At 29.4% G+C, this 15,417-nt stretch overlaps 2 protein-coding genes across 8 annotated transcripts in view; one reads left to right on the forward strand and one right to left on the reverse strand.

The window, feature by feature from the left end:
* Positions 1–15,417, forward strand: part of LOC725581 (band 3 anion transport protein) — a 58,848-nt gene that overhangs the window by 20,928 nt on the left and 22,503 nt on the right. For 2 of the 6 annotated variants that reach the window (XM_026444050.1, XM_026444052.1), the window contains exon 2: positions 2,806–2,999. In XM_026444050.1, coding sequence (XP_026299835.1) covers positions 2,946–2,999 — 54 coding nt within the window. In that variant the 5' untranslated portion in view covers positions 2,806–2,945. Of the gene's footprint in view, positions 1–539; positions 559–1,214; positions 1,354–2,512; positions 2,558–2,805; positions 3,000–15,417 lie in introns of those variants that run through there. The other 4 variants (XM_026444053.1, XM_026444054.1, XM_026444051.1 and 1 more) reach the window with 4 other exon arrangements.
* Positions 9,818–13,801, reverse strand: LOC113219137. Of its 2 annotated transcripts, none has more exons than XM_026444058.1 (2): positions 13,632–13,801; positions 9,818–10,143 (listed from the first exon to the last, which is right to left on the reverse strand). In XM_026444058.1, exons 1-2 carry the CDS (start codon positions 13,784–13,786, stop codon positions 9,849–9,851), a joined length of 450 nt encoding a protein of 149 aa, XP_026299843.1. In that variant the 5' UTR covers positions 13,787–13,801; the 3' UTR covers positions 9,818–9,848. The 2 variants fall into 2 exon arrangements, with proteins under 2 accessions (XP_026299843.1, XP_026299842.1); XM_026444057.1 differs by having other exon boundaries at positions 9,818–10,149.

Genomic DNA, 15,417 nt, shown 5'->3' on the forward strand with positions numbered 1-15,417 from the left:
ATCGTAATTTTTTTATATTTTTTATATTATTTATATATATAGAATTATTTTATTTTCTTAATCTATTCTTCTAAGCTTCTCGAGAGAGCAAAGAGTTTATTTTAGGAATATTTTTATCGTTCAGACATGGTGCGATTTTCGCATATTTCGTCAAATAAAAAAAAAAATATAATTAAGAATCATTCTCATATGGGTGAGAAATTGAAAAATGCGACATTAAAATGGCGTTAAGAAATTGAACGCAAATTCGTTGGAAACAAACATACGCTGCGACAAATGTTTGTAGATAGTGTGTACAATTATAATATACACATATAGAGTATGTACGTACATCTATAAAAAAAGGAGACGAGGCGATCTGATTGCCAGTGTTATCGCATTTTTAGTTCGCTCGTTCCTTAACCAAAGTATAAGGAGCAGTATGAGTGAAATACAACGTTGAACATTGACGGCCAATTGTTCCTTCGCTTAGTGTGAAAAAAACATCGAGGCTCGTTAGAGACCGAGGCAATTTGAGGAAATGATGGAGATAACTCTGCCGTCGAGCGTATATTACACGTACGTACGTATTCTCTGTCCTCACCGAGCATAAAATATATCTAACCTTTTTTCAAGATACCTTGAAATATTTGAACCTTTACGTGTTTTCTTTCGTTTGAAATTAGAAAGTACGTATAAAATACTTTGTACAGAAATTTAAAATTAATCCAATTGTTCGAGAAGAAACTTGTTTATAATAACTTGAAATTTCTCGAATATGTCCGAATGTTAGGACACTTTAATCGAAGAGGGCAGTACCGTACATGATGCGTACTACACGTTTCGTTCGTTAGCGATAAAAAATTTTTCTTCGTTAACTTTAATATTTGTTGTTGTTGTTTTTTTTTTTTTTTTTTTTTTTTTAAGAGAAGCGATAACTTATTGACAGATTTACGCATAAAAATTATCCGATTTCTTCCGGGCAATATTCCAACGATTCGTCACATGAACGATCGGGAAATGAAACGTATATCGTTTTATTTCGTTGTTTATTCGTCGCAAACGTTACGCCACATCGTCCGGACGTTATTTATCAAGTAATACTATTAGAATCGGTCTCTTTGGATGGATGTTGCGTTGTTAATAGTAGCGGTGGAGTAGTCTCGAACGAAGTCAGTCGGTCGGTCACAGTTGTCGAGTCACCTCTCCTTCCCTGATAGTGGTTCAGTTGTCGAGTGATCTCCACGATCCTTAGTCCGCGAACAAGTGTTCTCAAGCTCGCTCGTGATTCTCTGATCGCTATCCTCATTGCGCTATCCTTCATTGCCGACCACGTCGCCCTCGTGGCGCTAGGGCGTATTGTTTCGTTTCAAGGTGTGTATCCCTCGTGTGCTCTTTCAAACTCGCTTTTTTTTTTTCTTTTAAAATTTTCTTTCGCTGGAAATTTCGTCCGTCTTCCTATTTTCTTATTGCTATTTTTCGTGATTCGAAACTTTCCAAACAGTTTGCATGATAAATTATGTTTTGTATTTCAATTCAATTTGATTAATTATTTATTATTAAAATAAATAATTTCATTTTTTATGAATTAGAATAATAATGTTATTATTCTAGAGAATAAAATTTGTCGAAATATTTTAATTTTTATTATGTGATATAAATTTTTTTTTAGAAAAAGAAAAATCATTTCTACACTTTAGATTTGAATTTAAAGTGGAATAATTTGCTGCTTTCATGTGTATTCTAATTTTCCAGGAAAAATTAATTCCATTGCCTTCTGAAATCCAATTTAAACATTTTCATTTGTTCTTTGCAATATCAGTTGCCCCATCTATTCTTAATCGATTTCCATCTTCTTTTTCATCAGATAAAGCATCAATTAGTCTGCAATTTACCCATTCCAATGAAACTTGTTCCTATTTCTTTCCTTCTTATTTCCTTAATTGTCCTGTTATTTTGCGTGTTTCCATTTCTATCGCTATTTAAGTAATCCCTTTATCGATATTCTTTAATTGCGGTTGAAAAAAACTTGAATTATTAATTTTATTATTTATGCACACACATTTAAAGAAAAAATAAAATTATAAAATAATAAAATATAATTAATTAGCGAAATTTTCTTTAAATAAATTAATTGATTTAAATATTTCAAAAAAAATTTATTATTAATTTTTACTTGATATTGCATTGATAAAATTAAAAAAAATTAAAATAAGAAGTAATTAAAAAATTTATTACTTTATTCACATGATTATGAAAATATGAAATATTGTATGTGACATTTCTTATTTTTTTTTTTTTATTTCATTCTTTATTTATTCCAAAAATTGTTATTTGAAATACTATTATATAAAATATTTGTACGAGTTGATATCTAAAAAAATTAACAATCACTTCATCAAAATAAAAATAGAAATAGTGTGAAATATTATTAAATTGGAATGGAATTCAAAACAAGCAATTTCAATTAAATTTATAAATAAAAATATAATACTATTAACTTTCGCACTTTCCGTTCTCTTAACTGTTGCAGAAATTATCCCTACTAATTTCTAAAACTGGAATTCGAGTTTTTAAAGTACGTATTATTATTAAATACTTAAAACAAAAGTTAAATACTTAACCAAACACTACTTATATTTATTCCTTTCATTTATCTTATATTTTAAAAATCTATTATATAATTATTAAAAATCTTAATTATTTTTTTATTCATTTTATTCATCCATATTCAATCGATTAATTTTGAGTAATCGAAAAATAATAAATTTTTGTCAAATCAATAATCGAAATTGAGAAATAAATAAAACGTGTCTTCTCGCACAGCTAGCAGAACGGAGCTGCCATCTCAGCGACTCCTCCACATGTGGACATCGCCGTCCCGACTCAGGATCGGCCGAGCACCCAGGAAAAAGACGACACCTTAAGGTGATAGCTGCTGCAGCAGCTACCGCGACCGGTGAACGATGGAGAACACCAGGAGAAAGTTGTCTTTCCTTGGTTTTGGCAAGAGGGTATCGGTGAGTCTTATTTTTTTCTCCAATCGTTATTTTTATCATAATAACGTGGCTTTCAAGAATTACTCTTACGAACGTGAAATTGATTAATAAACTCGAATATTCATGAATTAATAATTTCATATTTTTCATATGTATATTTGTTATTATAACGATATATATAAATTTTCAAACGTTTATTATTTCGATATAATTATCTCCAATACTTTTTAATTTATCTTGATTATTGAACTGGTTAAAACAGGTAAATGTTTTAGATAGTTATATTTTTTTTCAGCGATATCAGCATTTTTTCCTTTTTTTTTTATATTAATCTTCACTCTTTGATCTGATTTTTAAAGCGTGTTTCTTGAATTAATCGATAATTAGAATTTTTAATCGAACAGAAGAAAAGAAGTTACTATTGTTAAAAAAAAAAGTAAACGATAATCTACTGTTTTTCCAATACTTCTTATTATTATTATCAGTATAAAAGTATATATTGTAGATTTCATTACATGTATTATAAAAAAAAAATATATAAAACAGAGATTCGTTATCCAAGATTTTATTTGGAAATTAATTGAAATTAGTTCTGGTAATTTTTTCTTTTTTTTTTTCGCTATTGGCAACAACGTATATTTCAACTTCTACGAAACACATTTTATCCAATTATTTACGTTACGTTCTTAAAAAAAAAAAAAAAAAAACTCTTCCATTGATTAAAGTCGTGCCGACTTTTTTACTCTTCCGACACAATGTAATTTCTCGTTAATTTATTACCGAGTTTCCATTTAATTTTTTTTTCCTCGCGAACAAAAGAATACGAGAATAAGCACATCCTTTTTTTTTTTTTTTCCTTCTTTTATTATTTCTTTTATTACACTCCAATTAGTAGATTTTAGTAGTTGAACAACGTTTATCGGAATTTTAATTAATCGATTAATTGCATTCATCGATCGTTCGATATCGATGAATCGAAATTCCTGCAACAAGATCGATTACGAACGAGTGTTTCTTTATTCTTCAGTTTTTTGATGTTTACGTACAGTATAGGGATGTATAGTCTTATCTAGGAATTTAAACTTCGGGAAGGATTGGAATAATTCGGGCAGGATCGGAATAATTCGGGAAGGATCGGAATAATTCGGGCAGAATCGTGAAGTTTCGGAACACGGGAGCGATGTAAGAATAAGAAACGAAGTAATAGCGTTTGATCTCGATATTATTAATTTACTTATTGTTAATATCGAATTATTATTATTAAGGAATCTTAAATTATTTATTAATGAAAAGTTCGTTTTTTCAATTCTTTCTAAAAAAACTTAATTACGTAATTCATTATAAACCGTCTATATATATATATATATACGTACAAAATGCTATTCTCGTTTCGTCTTTGATAATGATGATTATAAAAATAACAGTTAAGTGAAAGATAAGGATGGATTGAGAGCCTACGGATTTGAAGAAATTTATGTTGTATTGTTATTGGTGTGAAATTACTCTCTTCCAGGAAGATTCAATGGATAATTCTCGAGTACATATCCACGACAAAAGTGTATAACGAATAAATATCATATGTCATTTCCGCGAGATTGCTAATGAGAATTCTATGACGTCAAAAACTGATAAGCCTTGTCTTTGTGTTACAGCCAAATCGCTCTCTTGTAGCGTCACAGTTGTTCAACTTATCAATTTTCTATTATTTATTCACGACTTAAACGATTTATCAAAACTGAACCAATATTTTTTTAAAATTGTACATCTTCCGTTTTCGCAGTGATGTTGTTCAAGATGGACGTCTCACTAATTTACTGTATGCAATTATCTCGATTCTGATTTACAGAGTATTTTTTTTTCTATATTTTATCACAGATTATTTTATACGTGTTTAAAAATTTAAAAAATTTCCTCTTTAAATTGAAATGAATTAAAAAATAAAAAAATTCTTTTGACAATTAAAAGTTGCCCAAAATATCTCTAGTGAGCTAACTTCCCTAGATTGTAACTAGATTTCTTAAACTGCACCAATTCGTAAGTAAATATATACAAATTTTCGATAATTAAAAAAATAAGACTAGAAACACAATTTTTATTTTATTTTAGCTCGAAGAATCGCATCGATTAAATTTTTGGACTCTGTATAAGAAACTTACAATTAAATAACGAAAAAGTTGAAACAGCTAAAGTCGTTCGAAATATTCCAAGACTTTTTTCATTTTGCTTATTTTCGACAGGGAGGGGGAGGGGTAATTGCAAAGTTGTACTTGATCTGATTTTCTGTGGTATGTTGTTGTTCAGCCAACTAGAAAGTTTCATGCATGTTACTTTACTGTTCGCTACCATGCACCAGTTGTTTTAACTCGGTTTTGAAAGTTTAATAAAAGTTACGGTAAAATTACGTCAAAAAAACAAATCAACAAGTTTTCGAACGATTCAATTTTAAAAAATCTAAATTAATATCGGAATATTAATTTTCCTTAAGATAAATTTAAAATTGCTCATCTTCCCGCCAAAATTTTCAAATCCAATTGAATAATAATCACATACGTAACTCTCCCTGTTCCATTTCTAGATTTAAAAAATTTTGTCAATCAAAAACTCGAGTAATAATAATATTTTTGGAAAATTTTCGTAATTGTTCCATTCTTCAAATTTATCGTTCCAAATATTGACGCAGCATAATTAAATTCTCTTTCTATATTTTTTTTATCGTAAAATAATTATCAATATTTAATAAATTTATAAATTTTTAGAGATTCGTTATTAGAATTCTTATATGTGTAGAAATTCTAATTATAATAACGTGCAAAACCAAATTAGAACGAGGACCGACCGAGCGAGAGAGTCACGTGAGTGCAATCGCCTCCGCGGTCTCGCGTTACAACTTCGTTCCTCGCGACTCGACTGGCCACGTGCGAAGGAATTAATTAACATGTCGCGCGTGATTGCTCGCACACGTTCGACCAGTGAATCCCATCGTGCAAAGCCACGATACTGGCCGGGTGTCGTTAAACTGGTCGTTATCGCGCCACAAAGATTACACAGCAGAACCGCGTGCGTTCGATCGGCTATGATTCAACGGACGTCCCAGATTTAATGGATTTTATATTAACGTAACGACTAAAATTAACATTCTTTACGACGCGAACGATGCGTCACCTGCGATTTCTATATACAACGATCTATTAATTTTTCACTACAGATAAAAAAATAATAAACTTTTACTCCATATTTTTAATAACTTAAACACTTTGCACATCTTAATTAAAAGAAAAAATAATTATGAAGACAATAAATATAATAAGGATAATATCCTTTGCTGAATACGAGAAAATTAAAATAGGTAAAAAATATAGAACAAGTGCTACGAAGATTTGCCTGGTTACAAGTTCGATCGATAAAATTGTTCGTAAGAAAGTTGTTACATGTTAAGTATAAGAAAAAAGGAAAATAAGAATCCTAGAAAGAATAATAAATTTAATCAATTTTAAAATATCTAAATTACATTGCTTTTAAATCTTTATTAAATTCATAGATTTTAACCAACTTTGTTTACAAAATAAAGAAACGTATAAAACTTCAAAAATATAAAATATGACATTTAAGAAGGTCAGTATATACCATAAATAGAAGCCACTCATTCCCATAATTTCTTGAAATTGTGGCGAGGCGAAGCGAGTCTCCAAGTTTTTTGCACGGGCTAGCCAGCCTCGTCTTTCTTTTTATCTCGCTCGGACTAATTGTTTCTCTCTCGCTCTCGTTAAGAAGTAAGCGAGCTAAAAATATACAATGCTGCAAATTTCCAGGAAACCTTTCTTTTTAATACATATAATCCTAATACGTTTCTGAGATGAAATGACAAATGAAATTTTATTCTCTGCGAAACGTTAAATTGAATTCGGTTTGATATTTTAGATCAGTTACTTTCAGTACTTGCGTATGATCGAAGCAAACGGTACGTTGCGAAAAACGAAGCACGGACAAGTGAATCAAACGGAAAGAGCAAAATACATTACCATTTCGATCAAGCCTCTTGTAACTCGCGTCGAAAATAGACGTGATTTCTACTAGCAATGAGTGGTGCCCTTGAAACGATACGCCGCTCTTTGAAGAGCGGATCAAATGTCATTGTGTTTCGGGTCATATAAACCGCGCGCGCGCTTCGTTGTATCAAGGTCATTGCCAAATGCGCGTTGTCGAGTTATACGAAGGAAAATTGGTAATAATTGGAATCGCGAGCGCGAATTCTTTCGCGCGTTCTTTCCGTTTTAAAAAAAAAACTTTCGGTTTTTCGATCGATGCAAAGCGGTAAGCCGAGTGGCGTGCGATTCAGTGGACTGCATCTCGTGTTATTGACCTACGACCGTCGGCAATCAGACCAATTATCCGGCACGAGCTTGTCCCGCTTTTTCAAATCCATGTCGATAAGATGATAATCCGCGTTGTTGCGTGTTGCTATCTTCGGAATATAATATCATTCGTATCACGATTCCGTCCCGTAATCGGCCATATTTCGAAAGGAAATGGCATCGTTCCGTGCCGATAACCGTTTTGAAAAATCGTTTCGAATCTTCTTCGAACTTTCATTCATCGTTTCAAGGTGATGCCCTCGAACATGTCGATTTGCAAATATTTCTAAATTTATCGACGTTTTAAATTATCAAATCAATGTTTATGATGATTGTACGATTTTATCGTACAATATTTGCGATTACATCTTGATTTCTCGATAACAGTGTTTCTCAATTATTACCGGATAATATATTTCGAATGTAAATATTTTTCTTAGATTTATTATCCATGTTTTGTATTACTAAATATTTGTATTGTTCGATATAATTTAATAATTTCTGACATAAATTTCTCAAGGAAAGTATTTTAAATACATATATTATTTAAATCATCAAAAATTATTTATGTTTAAATAGATTAAATTTGTATTATTATAGAAAATTGTTTCTCTGTTAAAAATCTGCCCAAATGAATTATCGATTAACAAAAAGAAGGAGAAAAAGAAATGTCGAACGTATCTCAATTTCTTTATTTATTTTCGACGCAGGATCTCTAATCCCATTATAACGCGTTCGATGTGACAAAGAAATTCGATATTTGTCTCTTTCGCGTTGCATAAGTTGGCGGAATTGAATCCAGATGCGCGTTGATTATATCTGATCTGATGATTCCGATCTTTTATTCACGTAAATTCTGAATCACATTCGCTCGCACGTACCAAGAAATGTTTTTCAACGGGAAAGATAAATAAATCCCTGAAAATCTAAGAGGTTAATATACAAGAGGGAATTAATACCACGATTAAGAAATGTGCATTAAGGCTTTTATTTTGTATGATGTAATGATATTTCCATTAATAAAATAAAAAATTGTAAGTAATTAAACCTGCAATTTTTTGACGTTGAAAATAATCTCGAAAAACTTTTCTTTATTTTTTCAACTTTTCAACTTTTAAAAAAATTTCAAGAAGATCAAGATATTTTAACTCGAAATTTTGAAAAATTTAAAAAATTTAAAACATCGAAACATACCTTCTTCTTTAATAAATTCTATTCAACTGTTTCTCCCTGCGATGTAATAATCGATAATTTTCTTCAGACAACTCGTTCGAATTATAATAAAAATTTTATTAACATTTTGTTCCACGCGTATCGCGTAAATCGATACTGGATGGAAGAATAAAAGAGGCGTTCGGTTGCCGCCTCTGTTTACGCGTTGATACACGACACGTTGACTTTGGAATTTCTGGTAGAATTCCATCAATGGAAATCGATATTCATAAGCGACGGCTCGTGTCAGTTCGCGTTAACACTTGATGAAAGCGATTTGATCCATCATCCCCCTCGGTCTCTCCAATTATCAACCGACTAATTTATCGATTGTGTAACTTTGATCGTTATTATACAATTGTTAAATAATGCGATCATTTTTTAATTAGGATTCGTTCGAACGTTATAAAAATAATAAAATGAAATATTTTTTCTTTTTTTTTGGAAATTAAAATTACATATTGGAAATAATAAAAATTGTTATTGTTAATATTAATTAGATTAAAATGTTGCTTATTTAATTTGTTTTATTTTTTTTTAGAAAGTATTATTTTATTAAATTTCTTAAATTTTCGAACTGTAAATAAAAAGTAATTTAATTTCTCCTCGTCCTGTTTGATCGACAGTAGATAAATAGATCGAAAGGATTTATTCGCTAAAAGCGAATAAACTTCATTTTTTCGACCAATCCTATGAATCACTGTAATATCTTCCAATGAAAGTCGAAATTGGATCTCTGTGTAAAGGCTTTTGCCCCCCTCGAAGCTTTCATTATCCGGTTCTCTTGTCTTCCAAATTTCGGGGATTCGATTCCCTATCTCATTGAATTAGAACTGAAGAAAATAAACAAGTAAAAATAAATAGTTTTAATTTGAAATAGTAATTGCACGAATTATTATTAATTTAAAAATATATTTTTGATACCATCTCATAATAATAAATTATTATTTACAAACTTATATTTTTATGAAAAATATATTCAATGAATTATTAATTTAAGAATTAAACGAAATGATAGATTATGAAAATATTTCAATCTTTTTTGAAAATAAATAATTTAATTTTTATAATAACGTTAAAATACATTTTAACGTAGATAGTATATTTATAAAATTTTCTCCTATTCCGATAAATAAAAATAATCATGTGTAAAAATTGCTAAATTATAAAAATTATCATTTCGCTGCTTGGTTCCTAATGGGTTAAGTCACGATTTGCACATTGCTCGTGGATGCCGCTTACCACTTACGCAAGGCCGGAAGCCGTAAATTCGATTACAAGACCGGTGTCAATCGTGGCCGCAGTATCATAAAGGTCGATTACGCGACAACGTCCCACGAAAAAGGTGGCTGGCTTTTATGGGAGTATGCTGCTGCATATCACTTTGCCGAAGAAAGATCCATTCAATGGTGGCAACTCCTGCAACCGTGAAGGTGACTATCCTTTTATTCTTCTTTCGCTCGTGCATTTCAAACCAAATTGCGAGGTGTTCGCGTTCAACGCCGCTCTCTTGTATTTTGTAAATCAATTCGATTTTATTTGTCTGCCGTTCCCATTGTCTCTCTGAATCTCCATTTTCCCATATCGATATATACACTATACTGGTTCTTCCAATTTCATGTAACAAAAATAAAATTTTAAACGAAAGCAAGAAAATTGATCGATTTAACCTAGTTTGTGTATTTTATGTGCAGTGTTTATTCGTTATTCGCTCGAGCTTTTCTTCCAGACATGGGAGTCGTCCCCACCATCTATTGGGAAGGAGAGAAACTCCTCTTGAAACCAGTGAAGCGAATAATTTCGTGCCAATAAAGATAACAATTTCTTTAAGCGTTAGGTTAGGCTCTTAATCTCTCTTCGTCTTTCTTTCATAGTTATTATTCTCTATGTTTTCGTCGATACAAAATAAAAGTTGAGGTTAGAGTATCTATGTTCGAACACTGTGAGCTTATAACGAATAAATAATATAGTAATTTCGGATATTTTTACACAAAAATTTTGTAATATAATGTATAAATATTCTCCTTTTATATTTTCTATATTTTACAATCAATATTTAGTATATATAGTAATATAATATACTTTGATATATAAATTATAGATATTATATTAATATAAATTGAATAAAATAATATATTCGTCAGTCTCACTGTGACTGAATATATACGTATATAATAATAAAAATGTTGAAAAATAATTTATTTTTTTCATATTGAAAACACTGAATATAAAAAGTAGATAAAAATAGACTCAATTTTTCTTAAGAATATTGATACATTCATTATGTCTGTTTTATCTTTTTTTTATCTTCTTTGTATATTTATATTTTTTTTTATAATCTTGACTTAATTTCCTGATTATATCGGTTCATTATCTAGATATTAATTCAAGTTCAAGTTCAAGAGATATTACAAATATATGAATCAAATTTTGTTTGCAAAATTGCTTCTAAAATAATATCACAATTGCCTCTAGCGAATCATTCACGAATATTTAAAGGATTAATTCGATCATTATTTTATTTTGAACTTTATTGTACTATTTCAATTTAATGTTAAAATATTACGAAAACAGCAAAAAAAAATATACATAAATCTTTGTTAAAATTTTGTAACCTTAAAATTCATTTAAAAAAAAAATTAAAATTGAGATTAGATGATTAGAAAGAATCTCTTTATTAAACAATAATTTATTTTTTAATTAATTTTATATTATTGAACACTAATTAATTATTTATTGAAAATACATATATATCTTTTTAAATATTTTATTTTATTGATTAATGCTTGATAATTTGCAATATAAATACAAATATAAAATTTTAATAGACAAACTATTTCTATTTATATATAATAGCATGTAAGCATGTTTTAAACTGATTCTTAATCTGTTCAAGGTTTAAAAAAAATATTTACCTATTATCGGTTTTTTTATTTTCTAGTTTTTTTTTTTTAATAAAATCGAACAATGTTCAATTTTATAAACTATATAATAATACTAATGATAATAATCTATAAATATCATCTAAATAATAATTAATTCTCATAATTCTCATTCTAAAAAATACTTACCTTATCGTAAATTAGATAAAATTAAATTGTAAATATCGTGATCAAGTTGATATTGATTAACTGATAATTATATAATATTCACGAAAATTGGAAATTGTTGTAAAAATAGTTTAAAAAGTTGTAAATTTCCTTCGTTTTTAAAAAATTTGAAATATTACGTAACAGGTAAACAAGGAAACAAGTTATAAAACTATAACTATCGTTGTAACAATGGTGCAATACAAAAGATTGTTAAGAGGGTCGGTCGATAAATAAGAACACGGATCATCGGAGAGATGTTATTTTTACCAACTGGGCAGAGGTCTTTTATACTTGCGAAGAAACGGGAAGTCGTCTTTGCATAAGCAAAGGGAATAAATCGAAAAGAAAATAAAAGAACGGTTTGCACGAGGCTAGTCGAAGGAATCGAACGAATTAACGTGTGGAATTACGTTGACCGTATTAATCTTTCGTCTCGAATCAACGAAATATAGAGGTTGAACAGTGAGAAATATTCAATTACTAAATGCACGTGACAGGTCAACGAGCTCTTAAATCGAGGCATACCGCTCGTTTATTTATGAATATCTATATCGATCGAAGATTATTTTTACGCTATTCGACTTTTAAAAAATAAGTCTTAGAAGGAAAAAATATATAATTTAATAAAATATAGGCAAAATTCTAATATGATATATTATATAAATATTGATATTCAAGATGGCCGAAAAGATGAAATTCTATTGAGTTAGTATTTTGTTGATAGCGATGAAAAGAAAAGAACAGTAAATGAAAGAAAAAGAACTATTTTATCTTCAAAAAAAAAAAAAATGAAAAATAAAACTCACTATCTTCTTTTGTATTCAAAATTTTATACTATGAAATAAAAATAAGTAGCACTATATCGTATTTAATATTATTTTATTTCAGAAAAATATGAAAATTATGACTGTAACGTTTTCATTAACAATAGTAAGAAAAATTGTGTACGTTGATATTGCTTAACCGAAAATTTATCTCGCTGGATAGTGTTTCATTTAACCGTCGAGTGTAGTATGTCGCATTAATCGCTTCGCTAGCTCCAAAGGAAGATTGCACTTAGTAATACAGATAAAATTTTCACTTATTTTATAGAATCACTATATCACTTTCTATAAATTTATTTTCGAATATTCATCGATATACTGATTTAACAATTGGTAAATTTTAATCTTGTCAACAACCGAGCTGCATCATCGAGAATCTGAACCAGCAAATCTTCTGACCTATTGAAACTCGATAATGGCGCCCTATCGATTCTCCAGCTCGAAGAGAAATTGAATTCGCTTTGGTCGAGCTTCGATTATTGAAATACACTAGTGTTCGTTTAAATTCTAACGCAGCGCATTGTAATTCTTTTGAAATAGATGGCGATTTCAAAAATACACCCAAACTCGAAACCCGAGTCTTAAATAAAATTTAATAATGGAAAGAAGCGAGAAAAACATAAGTTAAATTACGATCGAATTGTAAAAATTTATTTTATTTTTTTTTTGAAAAGATTTAACCTCATTAATATTAAAATCAAATTTTACCAAATTATTTTTAATAATTTTCATCTCGAATCTAACATGTTCGCCATGCAAAGATTCTCTTCGATTCGTTCAAAAAATAAATCTCATTTTCATCGAATTATTTCCCTTGGAATTTAATTAAAAGTACCGCGTGGTCAAACTTTTGATTGATTTAATTTGAAAACCTAACCTCTCTCCGCCACGTGAATTCCTTCTAAACTCGTTCGAAAAATAATCCAAGCCTTATAGAAATTTCTTTTTATAAAATAAATGTAAAAACGATAATTCTTTCTTTTTTCGAAAAACAAACAGCCTCTCTGTGCCACAAATAACAAACGTGGCATCGATTTTCATAGCGGAGCTTTTCTCTGCACGTATAGAGAGGTCAAAGAAGAGGGAGACGGAGCGATGCGAGTTTGTAGGTTCAGGTTCAAGGTCGCAAGAGCAGGAAGCGGAATATGTGTGCGTGTAAACGTGTATATATACCGGATATAGCGAGTAGTGGACGACGACGACGAGGAGGAAACCCGGTCGATGGTGGAAAACCTCTCTTCCTTCCACTTTTCCGACAACGACTGATGCAAGCGCCACCTCGGCCACCTGCCATACCAACCGCCGTCCCTCTCTCCTGCCGTCTCCATTCTCCTCGTCTCGATTTTTGTCGTCTCGCCTTCCTCCGTTCCAACTCTCGTCGCGATTCGAACAATTTTAAGCTCGTAGACAGACACTTGACAGCCATGCGCGCTTTCTACTTTGCTACGGCTTCCTTCACTTCAACGGCATTTAATAAAGAATATAACACCGATCTACTGCTTTTTTTTTTTTTTTTTTGAAATCTTAAAAAAGAATTCTCATCAAGAAGATCTCTATATTTAATATTTTAGACTTATTCGCTTTACTCAAAATGTTTATTCTATTAAATATTCCGTATACGTTGTTGGATATATAGTTTCGCGTATTATTGGATATAAAAATATATTAATTGTATATTTATTAATTAATTATAAGAGAATTAGGTACAAGATTTGTAAAAATCGTATAATCATGTAATATGTTTGAATAATAAGATACTTTATTCTCATAGCAAATGTGGTGTAGAAACAAGTATCGTAGATTTCTAATATTACGGTCCCGAGTTCGAATCCCGAGATATTTTTCTTAAATTTTTCTTCGTAAAAAATTATTATATGTTAATTATTATATTATTTATTTCTTGATTTCAATTTTTTTATTTTTAATTTTTATTTTATATCAATTTATTTAAATTTTTAAATGTCCATTAAAACCTTTTATATGATTGCATGATTTTTAAAAAAAATTTGCAGCTAATATTTTTACAATTGTCTAAATATCTTCGATAAAATTATAATATATTTATCGTAAATATAGATACGTCATTTTATTAAATTTTCTTAAAATTGACTATATTGTATAGCTATATTCATTTCATCGGATACATGAGCATTATAAGATTTAAATATGAATCCTTCGATAAAATTGATTTATTATTTAGTTGCTTTCTTGTCATTCAAAGTTATTCGAGAAGTCGTAGCACGACTTTCTAAAAAGTATCAATTTGTTCCAGAAATAACGTTAACCTTTTACGCGGGATGGATTTCTTGATCGGTCATAATTCATGTCATGATTTCTATCGACTTTATAATTCATCGTCTTGCATCGTGATGCAATCGATTAATAATGCAATCTGCGATTTTGATTAATTTTTCTGGAAATGTGTGTTATAGTATTATTATATATATACATTCCTGACAGTAATAAAATCTTTCACAATTTTAAAATCGTTTCAAGTAATTTTCTTGATAAGTTACTCTTAAAACTTTAAATTAAAATAAACCTTTCCGTTCTGGACAAAATTCTAACAAAATTATGTATTCGTCAATATAAGTACAAATTTAAATTTAATATTCATATATATTCCTTTTTTCTTATAAATGGAAAAATTATATCTACGAAAACATCGTTTATATTTAATATTATTATTACCATACTATTATTTAATTTTATAAATACATGTAGAAACACACATGTATGAATATTAAAAAAAAAAAATTTTTTAATCTTTTTAGTGTAAGATTACTGTAGAAAAGAAAAAAATACAGATTCGCTGTTATTGAAAATTCACGTGAACAATTGATATACGAGAATTCCAGGGAGATAATCCTTTGCAATCACTTTCAAATCGAACTGCCATTCGAAGCAGCTACGTATTATAATCGTAGATAGAAACGATTCGCCGGAGAAACTCGTGAGA

Source organism: Apis mellifera, linkage group LG11, assembly GCF_003254395.2.
Source record: "Apis mellifera strain DH4 linkage group LG11, Amel_HAv3.1, whole genome shotgun sequence".
NCBI classification, from domain to species: domain Eukaryota; kingdom Metazoa; phylum Arthropoda; class Insecta; order Hymenoptera; family Apidae; genus Apis; species Apis mellifera.

Coding starts and splice junctions, on each gene's coding strand:
- LOC113219137 (XM_026444057.1), bottom strand. CDS start 13,786: ATGGAGACGGCAGGAGAGAGGGACGGCGGTTGGTATGGCAGGTGGCCG. Junction 10,150..13,631: donor TCCACTACTCGCTATATCCG/GTATATATACAC, acceptor TGAAATTGGAAG/AACCAGTATAGTGTATATAT.